Genomic DNA, 16,158 nt, shown 5'->3' with positions numbered 1-16,158 from the left:
GGGATTCTTCCGAGAGACTGAAGGAAATTGTGTTTCAAAACACAAAAATATAGATTCCACTACCTGAAATCCATCACTTTCTCAGAGCCTACACTCAAGACATGTACAATGCCTTAGAGCACATTCGAGGAAATTACAACACATTACGTGTCATGTGATGTGTAAGTAATTCATCAAGTGGAAAAGATGTATTGAGTATGGCTGCATGACACATACATCTAGTGCTGAAACGATCAGTCAATTTGTCAATAATTTGAGAGTCAGGGTATTAGTAACTATTATTTTGTCAAAGACAGAAAAATTAGATTCAATGTTTGAAACAAGCAAAGTCCAGCATTTCCAATGTGAAGATTTTCTACTTTTTCTGTTTTACATCATTGTAAACTAAGAATCTTTGTTGTTTTTAACTGTTGATCAGACAAACCAAGACATTTAAATCTATCCCCTGGAGCTCTGTGAAATTATGATTTGCATTGGCATTTAATTTAATGTTTTCCAAGTTTTAGAGACCAAACAAGATTAATTGAAAAATGAATCGATAGATGTAGTAATAACGAAAATAATCGTTAATTTGCAGGTTGCAGCTTCTCAAATTTTAGGATTAGCTGCTGTTCATCAGAAATTAAATATGTTTAGATTTGCTGAACTGCTGGTTGGACAAAACATGCAATTTGAAGATGCCACCTTTGGTTATAGGTACTGTAATGAGCATTATTTGCTATTTTATATTATGTTGTAATAAATAACTTAGTTGTAAAAATAGTCAGATTAGTCCGTGATTAAAATAATTCTTGCAGCCCTATACACTCGGCCCCAGGCACTACATATTTGCTTTATCCCTATAGGATCAAACATTTAAAAAAAAAAGAAACTAATGCAGTTGAAAAACAAAGAACAAAACTTTTTTGAGAGAGAAATGTAAGAGCGAGAAATGCCAGAGAGGTAGTGGAAGAGGCAAAAGGATTCAAAGAGGCACATGGGAAAGCAGACGACACCTCTGTAAAGACATTAGTGATTCCCAGCTGTGTGTTGAGAGCCCTCTCCCCTTCTTGTCCTCCCTCTATCCCTCACTCCCTCCGCTCCGTGTGAAGATTAAAGTGAGCGGCATAAAGGGGAGAGCAGTCCACCTCTAAGCTAGTGTGAAGGGGAAACTTCCCCCAGCACAAAAGTTCTGCTCTTCGCTCTTTGCCAAAGCGTGCCGCAGCTCAAATCGGCTTTTAGAAATTAATCCCTGCATTATGGAGGGAGTAAAGTAAACAAACGGAGGACAGGAGGGAGACCTGTGAGTGTGCAGCGGAGGGGGGGAAGGAGAGGAGGTGTGAGATGGTGAGGGTTTTGTAGGTAAAACCTTGTTTCTCCAGAGAAAAGGAGAAACACAAGTGTGAACGTCTGTGTACAGAGAGAGGGAAGAGGGAGCTCAAGAGGTGATGGGTGGGGTGAAAAGAAGGAAATGAAGCAGCACAAGCCTGTCCAGTCCTCTGGGACACTCCTGGGAGAAGAGCATCACAGCCTTTTTGCTGCATGATCTTAAAGCCCTCTCTCTGCCTCTCTCATGTCCAGCTTATTACTGGCTTTGTCTTTTCCCGGCTTCATTCAACCATTTGTCCCCTGTGGCAAGGAGTCATTGTCTGCAAATCCTCCTCCTGCTGCCTTCCCTGCTTTCCCCTCTCCTTTTCCCATTCTATCTCTCCATTGAGAGGTACTTAGATAAGGCCCGGGGTTCAGTCTGACGAAATCAGAACTTCCCACTGAGCCAGGATTAAACTCTGAGTGACCGAACGGACAACTTCTCTTGCTCTCCGCGGTTGGCTGGCAAAGAGTTTCCATCTCTCTTTTTGACAGTTTAAACACCCGTCTGTCTGGCTGCCTCCTGAGCCTCTCCATAAGTGCACTTTGAGTCTCTCTCTGCTTGTCTGCTTGTTGCCTCTCGCTGTCTCGCCATATATCTGCCGTCTATCATCGTTCTCCATCTCTCAACTTCTCTGCACATACTCTAAAGATCTATCCACACATCTTCCCCTCCCCTCTGTCTCCTTCCACTTTGAAACTTCACAACTGTACAAGTGTGTACATCCCTCTTATATAAGTCCTCATTCTTGTGTGTTCTACTTCTGCTGTTTTATACAGATGTATCCTTCTTGTCTCTATCTACCAGTGATTTGATCTCCCCCCTCCTTCCAGGCAGACAGACAATATAAAGGATTTAGCAGAGTGGCATCATGCTGTTTGTGTTTTTTTTGTTTTTTGTTTTTTAAATCCACAATCCTCTCAATGAAGCAGCCGAGCAGAATGACACTAAAGTGACACCCAGCCTTTGACCTCGAGGTGTTAGCAGAGGGTTGAGCTTAAAGTGGAGCTTTTGCAGTCCCATACTGCCACTTGGTGGTATAAGTGAAAAGTGCATTTTCTAAAATAATGAACAATATTTAAGGTACATTCGCGTCACATAGCAATTGTTTTTGTATTTTATATTTATTCATAACTCATTTTTCATTTCATTGTTTTTTTCAATACATTTATGTGACATATTATCATATGAAACATCATCATTATCAAAATAACATATGAAATGAGGGATTGCAGTAGAATGAACTACAGTGGTCCACCTAAACCAGCTGCAGCAATAAAATACTGTTATTGTTAATGGAACGGTTATGATAATCCAATGATATAACCAATATAATAACACATATTGAAAGGGGCAGTAATTAAGCTAGCTGATAATATATCTAAACTTTTAAACTTTGAATGCAAGACCTTTGCTTAATGTTGATACCACTTTTACTCAACTGAAGGATGTGAATATTTCCTCCACCACAAGTACTGATACTATTAAGTAATTTCAGTTACCTAAAGTCCAGTATGATGCCTTATCTGTTGTTTTGTTTAAAATCCAGACATTCAGTTGCAAATCCTCACAAATAAGAACCAGAAAATGATTTAGCTTGAAAAATTACTTTAACTGTTTATTATTTTTATGTTTATTATTATTATTAAAATAGTTACAGATTCATTTCCTGTCAAATTGATTATTTAAGCCTTTTACCTCTATACTGAAAAATTCAAATATAGATGTACTTATAGGAAGGCACTATTTACATTTGGGATACTACAGGTTACAATGCAGTAGACAGAGACCATAGTGCAAATAAAGGTTTTATTGAAACTTTTCAAATTCAATGTCATTCAAAAAATGTCTTTAGTGCATTTGATTGGTTAAGATAATCTGCAGTTAAGAGCTGTGTTAAAAGATGTATTAAGGGGAGTTTCTCAGATTTTTACCATATTGTAGTTGTTGGTTATTGATTATATGACATTCGTTCTTTCTTCACTGGATTCCTATCTTTCACTTAACATTCTTCTCATCTCTATCTTCCCATCTCCCTGACTTCAAACACATCACTTCCCTCTAATCAGATCTTATTTCTACAGTTTTAATCAAGATAAAAAGAAGTTTAAAAAAGTAACCATCATCCTTTTAAAAGCCTCCCTCACTGTGCATAGCAGTTACCTCCCTTTCCCTGTTGTGTTCTCCTCACTCCTTCCAGCTGAGCCCCAGGGTCTCAGCAATGAAGGAAAAGATGTGAGTGTCCTCCAAGATGGCCTTGGCAGTGGGTTTCCCTGCACCGTGTCCACTACGGGTGTCTACCCTGACCATCAAAGGCTGGCGCTGCACAGGGCTGCTGCCCACCCCGTACTGCAAGGCAGCGCAGTACTTCAGGGTGTGCAGAGGCACCACACGATCATCGTGATCTGCTGTCAGAAGCAGGACAGCAGGGTAGGGAGGGCCAGAGTAAGGTGGCTGAGGCAGATTATGGAGAGGTGAATACCTGAGGAGAGGGTGAGAGAGACCAATTGGAAGGAAAAGTGTGAGAAAACTCCATACTAACAGTAAGACGAGAGAACATGGGAGTGATTCATGAATTTAACGTGATTTAGTGGCTCTGCTGTGATTGTTTTTTTTTTTGTTGTTGTTGTTTTTTTCAATATGTGGGTGAGTGCAAAGCTGGGAACAGACCTTGATATTACTTAATGACTAAACACCCAACACAAAACGACTAATTTACACCAACATGCAAAGGTATATTTAATGTTGAGTCAGATAGAAAAAATACTGAACTGAGTAAATATAAATGACAACTCACATGATGACATGTGCATCTATACCAAAAGTCTACGCTTATAAAAGTCTGCCCTTATAATTTACTTACTGCTTTGCAGAGAGCTGCACTGAAACTATAAAATAAGGCTCACTCGCAGCACCTGTGCTACTTTACTGTTTTTTATAGAGTTTTTAAAAAAAACTAGTATTGCCTTCACTCCCACATCTCCATCCATTCATTGATGACAGACAGGCCAGAGCCAACAGATCAAGATTTAATCCAAACTGTAATTTATTCTCATGAAAAAGTATATTTTAGTCAGGTGTTGTGATTCTTTGTGTGTTTCGTACTTGATGAGCCACTTGAACTGCTCGGGGTCATCAGAACAGCCGTAGTCAGTGGTCCAGGCGTGGCCAATGGTGAATTTGTGGAACTTCAGCATATCCATCACTCCAACTTCAGCCACAGCACAGCCGAATAGGTCTGGACGCTGGTTCACACATGCCGCTGTGTGTGTATTTAAAATTTGTATATAGGTTTCATTTGCTCATAAACACACATGCATCCTCCTTACTTCATACTGTAGGACAAAATCACTCCATAAATGGCCACTCACGCATCACAGAGGAAGACATTATTTGGGTTTGTGCTATGCCATATGGCAACTAGTCTTTGGTAAATGATGTGACTAAGCACTGTTTAATGTTCTGTTTAATAGCTAAATTAATTGAAGCTAAGCAGCTAACTGCTGTTAGAAGAATTTGACATTAGCAGTTATGACAAAGATGAACTATAAAGAATACAAAGCATTGCAATCGATGCAGCTAGGACTTAGAACAGACCAATAATCTTAGGTTTTGAGGTGATTTTTTTTTTCATGCAAAAAATGGTACCTATAACCAGTAAAAACTGCAAAAACATGAAGAAGTACACTGTGTGTATTCTTGGTAGCCTCATGGGTTAAACTGCACAGAAGTGGGAGTTGAGCTGTTAAATTGAGAGGAAGTGGAGGTAAAGCTCCATTTACCAGATTTCAGCTATAAAAAATAAAGGGCAGGGTTCCCCCACAATATTAGCTCCTGAGTGTAACATGTAATGGACTGTTGCATAATAGTTTCCAGGGTATACCTTTAAAAACCCTTTCTCTTGCTCTCTTTTCCCCTCTAGCTTTATCACTTGATTTCCCACTAAATAAATAAATACATAATGCACAAACATACAGAGCTCATCCTGTACTTACCCACTAGCAGCCCTCCATTCGAGCCTCCATTGATAGCAATGTGGCTGGCTGTGGTGTACTTTTCTTGGATCAGATACTCTGCTGCACACTGGAAGTCATCAAAGCAATTCTGCTTGTTCCCTAAAGTACCAGCTACAAACAAATGATACAGTATCAGTTAAGTCAACCCAGAATGAAATTATAGAAAACTCACTTGTAATGTCTTATGCTTGTACCTTTGTGCCAGGTGAGGCCATACTCTCCACCCCCTCTGATGTTGGCTACTGCCAGAATCCCTCCCAGGTGTCTCACATACAGGAGGTAAGAAACACTGAAAAACACAACATAAGTACAAACAAGTACAAAGTGGAAAAATTATGCCCAGAACATTCTTATGTTAAATCATATTACTACACTGTATTCAAATTTAGATCACATAGTATACCTTCAGTGGCACTGTGTACACATACAGTCTTTGTCACTGATGCATATATTTGTATCAACACCCCATCATTACCTGAGAAATCTGACAATAACTAGACCCTCATATTTTCATCCCTGTTTTGAATTACCTGCCAGTGACTGGTATATTTACAACAGTAGCAAGAACAAGCAATCTGCTAACTCTCATGTGCTCTTCAGATATCTCCCTCTGCTAGCTTATGTAACACTGCTGGTGAGTGTTATTTTATACTGTGTGTGCATCTATATATTCATGGGTTCAGATAAATCATAGTTTTGCAGAGCAAATGTGGCAGCTCTTTTATGTTTTATAGAAAGCTGGTATTTACATTATATCCAACAGGCACCTGAAATGTTTACACTTTTCTGCGTTCAGGATAGATCAGTTACCACATCTCTGACGGTAGTGATGTCATCTGTGTCCGCTAGGTTCTGTCACTAAATGACTGAAAAGATATTAGTTGCAGTAGTTCAGAGACTTTGGATCAGTTGTACTCACTTATAGTATGGTTGTATGGAAGCCTCAAAGCCTCCATATCCATAAAGGAAAACAGGATGAGTTCCATCCTTCTTCAGGCCCTTGGCATGGACTAGGAACATGGGAATCTTGGTTCCATCTTTACTGGGATAAAATACCTGGAAATATATTAGGTAGGTAGGTAGGTAGCTGAAACACATTTTATTGGACCATGGCTTTCACATTATGTGTGAATGATGTGTTTTGTTGACACTCTATTTGACTATTTTTCTAGTCTTAAATGAGCTGTTCACACCATTTACCACTTCCTCAACTACCGTGAATACAATTCTGGGAAATCTGCATCATTATATGAATATGCAAACAACCGATGTGATAACGGAACAGACACATGAATAAACTGGAAGATAGCAGTACAAAGAGAGTAATGGGGGAAGTTTGAGCATGGAGACATGGGGTGTACAGAAATTGAGAAAACAAGTGCAGGAGATAAAAAAAAAACAGGGGGACATTACCTGGCTGGTCTGGTAGTCTTCTTGCTTGATGCCTTCTACGATCACCTCCCTGAATACTTTGGGCTCTGGGTTTGGCTCACTTAGATCACAGTGGTAAATGATACCTGGGTTTCAAAGAAGAAAGGCCACAGGTTAGAGGCTACAGTATGTTTAACTTAATAAACAGGTATATTTTAATAACTGATTGTTCACGTTTTGTGAAAAAATTACTAATTACATTTAGAATTACATAATCCACAGGTCCCAGTATTATTAAGCAACAACAACAGAAGTAGTCGAAGTTGTCATTGCAGTGGCAATGCAGCACTTGCAGGAACAGATTTTAGATGTAAATGTTTTTAGTTCTCAAACAATGAATGATTAGTCGAGAAGAAGAAAATTAAGCAGGAACTGTTTAAATGCACATTCACTGGCTCAGGCTTCTCAGATGTGAGGATTTCCTGCTATTCTTTATCATTTATGACTGTAAACTGAATATATTTGGCTTTTGGACTGTTGGATGGACAAAACAAGAAATCTTGAGACCGCACATTGAGTAGTATTAATTTTACTAATATGAGACAATTAAAATTTATGTATTAAATCAGGATTACCTGGCGTAGTAAAGGAGGTGAACTTGTAGAAGAAGTCTGAGTGTTTCTTCTTGCAGCTCACACCGGCCACTGTGCCAACATCCAGCGGCAGGTCCCTGACCAGCCGGCCTGTGGACAACTCATACACCTGCAGGATATCCTTCACGTCATGAACATAGTTGACCAGCAGGTGGTGCTGGTTCACACAGGAGACAAAGCCTTTAGAGAGGAAACAAAGAGGAAGTGGTAAAAAGTGAACATGACAGTATGTGGCTGGTTTTGTTGAGAACACTGTATCCAAGCAAGACTGTAGTCATGTTGTCGGTCTTCCTCTGTATGCTGTATCAGTTTCCTCTCTGCTGATGATCCAAAGGTAACCAAATGTAGCCAAATGTAACTATGCTATGGATTGCATATGACCTTACTAATTAATGAGGTTAATATAGATGTTACTGTAAAATGTACAGTACAGCACAGAGTTAATGCAGGCATAGACTGAATTGTAACACTATAACCTGACCTCATCAACAACCAGCAGAGGGCAGACTAGCATGCTGTTAGTGTAAATGCAGGGCTATTGCTCTGTAGACGGCAGTGGTGCTACAGATGCTGCCCTCTCTTTGTTATTGTGTTTATTAACATAGAAACCAGAATTCCATACATGACATTTGCTTTGCTGTGTTGTCAGTGTCAAGGCAAGGACAATAAAGGGTAACCTGATGAATCAGTGACATATTCAACAGTTGGATGTCCCCTTCTATAACCAATAGGACTCACTTGGTAGTTCTTCTGTTGTAAAGAACTGATGTTGGACATATTACTGAACTGATACTGCGTCTATTACATGGCTATTATAAAAGCTGGGTCTGAGACAGTATTAGTTAGAGGAGAAACAGCACTCAGTTTACAAAAAGGACCAAGATGGTGCCACTCACTCATGCACCATTTACAGGAATGTGATATAATCAAACAAGATCAACAGCTCCCCACTGTGAATTTAATGCATACAATGACTAGTTTAAAAACATTTTAAAAACATAATTCATTTTTAGAAATGTAAACTAATAAAGCAGTATAATCGATACCATAATAATTTGGCAGCACATTACTTCAAGTTCCCATATTTAGCATTTAAAAGCACTGTATAAACATTTAGTAAATGGCTGACACTCTACAATGTGGCTCTGCATTTCTGTAAATAGTGCTTTTAAAATTGCAACATTGGTCAGCAATTATAATTCCTTCCATAAAGACATAATTTATACTATTACAACCATGTAACCATTTTATTATCTGTTTATACACCAGCCTCCACTAATGAGTGCCCCCAGGAGTTGTAGATGGAGACAAATACATTAATAAACACTTATATCTGCTTACTATATACATATACTTCATAATCCTACATTATAGTGTGTTTTAAAGCATCTATCAAAATTTTTATTTACTGCTTGTTGCTAAGCATGTCCTTTTTTTCATTCCAATATTTGTTTATTTTCCTTTACACTTGTCCTGCTGTGTGCGTATGTGAACACATCAGTGCGGTCTCCCAGCAGAAGTGTGGATATTCACAGCTTTGTGTTTCATTGACCTCCAGGGACAGTTACCATAATTTGAATGACTCATATCAAAAGCAAGTTAGGATAAAGTGCTTATGGACCAAATTTCACTTTTTGAACAGAGTTCCCTCTGACGAAGGTTTTCAACCACAGACACAGAACTTCCCAGTTGCTGTGGTCAAAGATTCAGTGAAACAACATTTTGCAAGATTTCAAGGGCTGAATTGTGGAACTACAATTCTACGTACAAGCCCTTTACGCATTTCTAAAGCTTGGCGGAGTTTTCTCACACTCCAAGCACAAGCCCACAGCTGCCATGCCAACAAAAGTCTGTTTTACAAACCAAGAGTGGAAGTGCCCTTTTAAGTCTTGGACACATTACTTTTCTTTTGCAGTGAACTGATATTATGTGCGTGGACCACATGGCTGGCTTTATCTTTGACTGTATATTCTATTGAAAATTCCATTTAGTCTCACCCAGGACATCCTTGTTGTGCTGTGGTATGAGGGTAGTCCAGTGCTGTCTGTCTGGTTTCTGAATGTCTATGTTGATGATACAGTATCGAGGAGCATCAAAGTTGGAGCGGAAAGTGAATACAGTTCCCTCATTGGTGATGTAAGAGTATTGGGCTTCGAAGTTGTCCACAAGTTTGACCCATGGCAGCAGCCCTGGAGGAGAAGATAAATAAAATGACAGAAAAACTCATTTGTTAAAAATAAATCACCTGACTCTTATTTCTAACTCTGACCATTGGGATTGTGCTGTGTTATAAAACCAATGATGTGTTTTCACAAAACCCTTACACTGAAAGTTTCAAAATTCCTGTTTGTGGGAGAGATATTTTTCACACCAGACAACAGACCTCAGGGTGAATTTTGAAATCTGCACATCTGGTGAAGTAACTGTTGAGTCACTGGCACCGGCATCAACTCCTCTTCTGCTGATACGGCACTGTTGTTGTTGTTTTTTTGTTATGGAGCTGTAGAGATACTATCTATTGCTGCTTGAAAATCTGCATCATAAAAAAGTTGGGGTGGTTTTCACTGAATCGCTAAATCAATTTTTGATTCATTGAAAGTAGATACAAAAAAGGAGAACAATACATAAAGTGACAAGATCCAAACTAGACAGGTCATTTAGTGTTGAAGTGCCACTAATAACTGCTATTAAAACAGAGAGAATTCATTAGCCAGTCAACAGAAAAATAATGACCAACTAGTTTGATAACTAATTAATCATTTCAGTCAAAAAGGTTTCGCACACAAAATCATTTAAAATCATGACATCAATTTCACATGGGTGCAGTACTGAGAAGCCAAAACAGACCTAAAGTTCCATTCTGTACATGAGATCCTACTACTCAAAAAATGTGAGAACTGTCTCTAATTCTGTTTATGCTGTGCTTAGATCACAGAACACATGAGGTGACTCAAAAAGACAGACCTGTGATGCCATTGGGGAGCTGCTGAAGGTCACAGTACCACAGCTGGTTGACTGGCTTACAGCCTTCAGTGATGGACAAAACAGCATATCTACCATCGATCTGATATCTGAAAAGAGTAAGGAAAGAAAGACCAAGAGAAAGGCATGTAATTACGTCAGTGTAGTCTTTGCTTAACTGCTCACAGATCTTATTGATGGGTATGGCACATTCATCCCAACAAACCAGCCAGGTCACCAATTCTTTTGAAATGCAGAGGAGATTTATGACAATGGTGCTAAGATGAGTGTCTGTTGATATGCGTTTCTGCTGTAGAATTTGGGGTTAAGTTCTACTGAAGCTTTAAATGATCTTAATTATACTGAGTAATTTTGAGATTACTTCAGACTTACAGTTACTGCGCTGTGCCACTTTGGATGGTCAGGGAACTCTGCAACCAGAATGTCTTGTGACTGTTCAGTGCCGATGACATGGTAGTAGAGCTTTTGATTAATGTTGCTAGTAGTTTCTGTGCCTGTAGAGAAACACAGAGGGGTTGAGTCTTGAATACATTTGTAATAGTTTTGTATGGTGAATTGTTATATTGGTGCTTGTGTGCATGGGGTCACTTCCTAACCATCTGTTTTGCCCTCCTGGCGTGGGTAGCAGTTGTAAAAGACACCCTTTGCATCATGAGTCCAGGCCAGACAGCTGAATTTAACCCTCTCGAGTACATCAGGCAGTGGGGTGAGGTCATCAGCCTTCATGAAACGCACTGTTACCCAGTCAGAGCCACTGTTACTCAAACCATATGCGAAATATTCACATTCTTCCGACAGACGGCCCACTGCAGGAGACAAATGAAAGAAAGAAGTAGTCTGCACTGTAAATCTTTTTCTGTTCATCTGTGTATATGTGTGCGCACACAATAAGAAGTGCTCTGTAGTTTGGCTCACTCTTTAGTGCCACAGTGCCATCTTCAGAGAGTTCATTTGGGTCCAAGAAGACTGTGGCTGGTCCATCCAGAGTGTCCTGCACATACAGCACATCTTGGTTCTGTAGCCCTTTGTTGTGGTAGTAAAAATACCTGAAAATAAAACAGGAAATGAAGTCACTCCAAGCTATTTTTTTGTGAAACCTGCAGTTGTAGTTAGTCCCTCTGATAAGTATAGTTGTTTTTAAGTCTGTGCAGTGCCAGTCCTTAAAATCTTGACTAGTACCTCTTCCCTCTTTTGTAAGGACAGCTGTATTTAGGATAGTCATAGAGCTCAGTGAGGCGCTTGTGGAACTGAGCCCGAACAGCACACTGCTCCAGGTACGGCATGGTCAGTTTGTTCTGCTCCTCAACAAAGGCCTGAGATACAAAGGGAAAGTGAGGAGGGATCAAATTCAGAGCATTTTAGTGAAGACACAGCTTCAGTTTTCTGTAAGACATCATTGCATACCATCGTTTCTGCACCATCAGGGTCCTCCAGCCATGCATAGGGATCACAGATCTTAGTTCCATGGTAGTCATCCACCTGTTTAAAAGATTAACAAGTTAAACAGGAACAAACACACAAACATAACCATGCAAACAAGAAGTAAGTTCAATCTTTGGCATTCAGACTTGATTTTCTTGACAGAATGGATTCTCTTGTGCAATTCTATGGTTTTAACTTCCGTCCAAAAATGTTTTCTGTGGAACTTACCAGCATCTGCGCGTCTGACTGTTAAATTAATAGTTGACTTGTCAGCTTATTAATAGTCGGCACCAGAGGGTTTGTTGTTATGTCAGGTGCTTTTAAAACACCAACCTTGATGCATCAATAGGCAGATTGGAGCCCAAATCGCTTTGCGTCACAAGAGCTGTACCCAATTACCTGAGAAACACGGCATCATTATTCCTGAGAATTTAACCATAACTTGGCATCACTTAACAGTAATACAGTCTAAGTCAAAAGTGGGGTTGCATAAAGTTGTTATGCGAATTGAGACTGTCTAGAGCCTATCTTTGTCTTGGCACATGCAAGCTGAACTGCGTGTGCTAATGTCAATGAACCCAAATATGCCAGCAGCATATACTACTATAATACTACTAATATAATACAAATACCAAACTCCTGGTCCAAATCCTAGATGGGGCATTGAAAAGAGAATATGTACTCAAATGTCTGTCTCCCAACGGGGGATGGAGCAATCTGATATTAGTCTGATAGACAATACGCAAGATGGACAGATACCTGAATTGATGAGTTGGTATTGGCATGTACACATAGGAGTGGGCTTTACCACTCCTGGTCTGCTAGTTCCCAAGAAATTAGAAGGCATTTGTGCAACCATAAACCTGCATATTCTCAATTCTTATATTGCAAAACAACAGTTGGAGTGTATCCATCTCAGTGGATAGATGCTCCTAACCTTCCCTGTCTTAGGACATCTGTGTTTCACCTTTGAGGGGAATCAAGTTTATTTGTATTATCTGGTATCATACAAAAGATTTTTACGGGCATGAATTCCCAACTTGGCCCAGTAACGCGCAATATTTTTTTAACGTTGGCTATGGGGGCAGGTTCCATTTAACTGTTCTCTGACTCATTTACTTTATCCATAATCGTGTGGGAATGATATTTAGAGAAAAGGACTGATGGACTGACTGATTCTCACTACATTCGATGCTTAGTGGATATCCACACATCACACCTTACAACATACTACACCTGAGTCAGCAGACACCATACCTTAGTTTGTGTCCAGACTCGAGCATAGAATTGCCCATGTCAGTCTCATTTAAGCTGCCCATGCAGAAATGAGACTGCAACACAGTCAAAAGTGTATTGCCTCTGGGTCGGGTTTGTTATTGTACTTATGTGTTCATTAGTAACTCACTGTACACAGCAATGGAATGACTGCTTGCTTTTCTGTTGTTCATAAACAACACAGTGGATGCAGATGGACCATGCTGGGGGCATGGGTGAGGGTGGTGACTATATAGTGCTAACATTACAACCTTACAGAAGTCCTGACCACTCATTTTAAGGCCCAGTTTCTGAATGTGGGCTGTGTGCATTTCCACATGCATTTCTGCGTTCAATGGGTGTTTTGAAACGTTCACAGTATTTATATATCACCTAGACCTGCTTTACATTAGAAAGACGTGGAAATCTCACATTATAGAATATGGGTAAATAAGTGGATTGACAGAAAATAAACTGCCAACAATTTTAATAGTTGTTTACTTGTCTTTTTTATAATAGTAAATTGAATATCTTTGGGGTTTAGAATATTAATATGACAAAACAAAATTTAAATGACATAGCTTGGGCTTTGAAAAAAATAGTGGGACAGAAACACTTATTGTCAACCCTAATACATCAACTAATAATTACACCTCTATAAAATAGACGTAGGCGTTTCTCTAAAAGAAATATATCACTGGGTCTGTGGCGAAGGCTTTGAAACGTATTTTTAAACTATCATGCGACAGACACGATAGTTTAACAAAACATAAATTATAAGCTGAACGAATAAAAACTATTCTTTTGGTGCCCAATCTGTAATTTCTTTGAGGGTAGGGCAGTGCTGGGAGAATTATGACTCAGTATTATTACACTCCTGGCAAGGCCCTGCACACACCAAACACGAGGAAACTATTTTTCAGAGGCGCAGTTGTCATATGGAATCCGAAAATAATGTCGTGCGTCCAATACCTCAGTGAAGCAAAATAGAATCAACTCTGACAGTCTCAGCGAAATAAATGAGCATTATGAACACAGTGATCCACTGGGACGTTGGTTCGTGGGGTGTTTGTGTGACTTCATCTGAACTGCATGACACATTAGTTACAGAGCAACAGGCTTTCACGTTGCTCCTTTTTCACGTGGCCAATACCACTCGGGTAACTTTTTCAGCTGGTCTTAAAAGTTTTGTTTTTGTTTCTTCATTCAGTCGCCATTTTCCTCTCTAACCCTCCACCCATATGACTTGTCTTTCTCTTCCTGGTCTCGCCTTTCCTGCTTGTGTACTTGCACCAGCAAATTTCACCGACAAGCGTCACAGAGAGATAAAAACCACTTCAGCAGGACTTTGACACTGACCTTATCCTCATCTCTTCGGGCAGTCGGGTACTTAAACGCCATTGCGGGGTCTCCTAAAGTGTTCTTCCGTTTCCCTGAGTCGACTTTGTTTTACGAGTTTTTTTTCCCTCTTTTTTTTACTTGTTCTGGATGTTGCGCCTCGAGTGAATCAATGGACCCTGGAATTGAAAGTGAAAGCATTTTTTCACACACAGACGCACGTTTGCGCGAACCGCCTGGGCTTGTCCTTCATACAGGAAGTGATGTGGCATCCAGGACAAGTAATACCCATAGTGCCCGCGCCCATTTGTGAAATGAAAACAACACCTTTTGCACAATTTGAAAACCCCCCAGCAAAACAAAATAATTGTACGTGTCTGGAAACACGGAGTTGACATTATTTTAGATCTACACCTACATAGCATACAGTTTATCAAATCTAATAAAATCCAATGCAGAAAAAAAGACCAGATGAAACAAGGGGAAGTTGTGCACTGATACTGAAAACTGCAGGCTTGTAAAGCAGGCAAATACAGTGAATCACTTTAATAAAAAAGCAGTGCTGCTTAGTCTTTTGGGATTTAAATTGTTTGTTATCACCATGCACAAGTAATTTTAATTTTATTAATTTTAGTAGTAACTTTAATATTATCTTATGTGTATATATATATATATATATATATATATATTTGGTATATATATATATATATATTTGGTGATGGTTGGTTGCTGCTGCTATAACAAAGCGATTTCCTGTCAAGGATCAATAAAGTATTATTATTATTATTATTATTATTGTTATTAAGAGCTGCAATCCATTACATTCCTTTAAAAACCCGTAAAATGCAACTAACCATTACTGTCATTATTTAATTAATATTTATATTTCATAGATTAATCATTTAGTCTGTAAAATGTCAGAATATAGAATTGAAGGTCTCCAGCTCCCCTGCCCTCAAATCGGTCCATCGGTCCAAAACCCAAAGATATGTAATTAACAATAATGTAAAACTGATAAAAGTAGTAAATCCTCACATTTGCATGACACATGGAAATGATTAGCAGTGTTTTCCTGAGATTTGACCTGAATGATTTATCAGTCATCAAAACTGATGATTATTTTCAGTTGATCAATCAGCTAATCATCCCTGTGTGAAAGCTTTTGCAAAAGGCATTTCATACTATTCATTTGCTAGACTGAACACAGAGGGTTTTTTTTCCATTTTAAAATGATACACTGACACACCTATTACTCATCTTTAGATCTTTCCCACTTTGAGTATTTCTCAGCAGGATCATGCCTTTCTGTAAATGAAATTAATAATGCCGTCATCTTAGTTGGCAGTTAAACACAAAATTACATAAAGGCTACAGCGTAAATAAGAAAAGCATGTTATGTTCCTGTGTTAGGAAATGTCTACGTTTTACAGCCCCAAACCAAAGACTGACTTTGGTGATGTCTGTAAATGAGGGCATTTCCATTTCTTTGAAAATAAAAACAAGCTGTACTGATATGAGTCTGCTGCTTTCCGATGGCACAATGTCACTATACTATAAATAGTTGCCAATGTCAATGAACAGTTACTGTATGTTTTTACATACTCTAGCTGTGCTTCACTTTTTCCCTCTGAGACAGGGCCAAGAGGTAAATATTGTTAGCTTTGCCTCACAATAAGGTCTATGAACACATTTCACTCCATCACTTTTATTGGATCTATTTGTTGTGTTATGAATGTAGCTGTGACAGGTTTAAAACAACATGTTGAGACATTGT

The 16,158-nt window shown here is 39.1% G+C and overlaps 1 protein-coding gene across 1 annotated transcript; it reads right to left on the bottom strand.

The window, feature by feature from the left end:
* Window positions 1–3,143: 3,143 nt before the first annotated feature.
* LOC108903140 (prolyl endopeptidase) lies at window positions 3,144–14,623 on the bottom strand. The gene is made up of 15 exons (XM_018705224.2): window positions 14,406–14,623; window positions 11,775–11,849; window positions 11,550–11,683; window positions 11,286–11,416; window positions 10,967–11,176; window positions 10,732–10,864; window positions 10,353–10,459; window positions 9,386–9,577; window positions 7,371–7,568; window positions 6,778–6,881; window positions 6,284–6,420; window positions 5,559–5,653; window positions 5,344–5,475; window positions 4,454–4,610; window positions 3,144–3,830 (listed from the first exon to the last, which is right to left on the bottom strand). The coding sequence occupies exons 1-15, from the start codon at window positions 14,445–14,447 to the stop codon at window positions 3,536–3,538; spliced, it is 2,142 nt and encodes a 713-aa protein (XP_018560740.1). The 5' UTR covers window positions 14,448–14,623; the 3' UTR covers window positions 3,144–3,535.
* Between the last annotated feature and the right edge of the window lie 1,535 nt (window positions 14,624–16,158).

Source organism: Lates calcarifer, linkage group LG3, assembly GCF_001640805.2.
Source record: "Lates calcarifer isolate ASB-BC8 linkage group LG3, TLL_Latcal_v3, whole genome shotgun sequence".
In the NCBI taxonomy this organism is placed as follows: Eukaryota; Metazoa; Chordata; class Actinopteri; family Centropomidae; genus Lates; species Lates calcarifer.
The sequence above is the reverse complement of the archived record's forward strand: the minus strand, read 5'-3'. Positions and strand labels throughout refer to the sequence as shown.

Bases quoted from the DNA above. Each gene is read 5' to 3' on its own strand.
- LOC108903140 (XM_018705224.2), bottom strand. From the start codon at position 14,447: ATGGCGTTTAAGTACCCGACTGCCCGAAGAGATGAGGATAAG. The intron at 5,654-6,283 runs GTGAGTACAACT...TGTGTTTTTCAG, and splicing joins TCCATACAACCATACTATAA to TGTTTCTTACCTCCTGTATG. The intron at 3,831-4,453 runs GTACGAAACACA...CCCTCTCCTCAG, and splicing joins CAGTTCAAGTGGCTCATCAA to GTATTCACCTCTCCATAATC.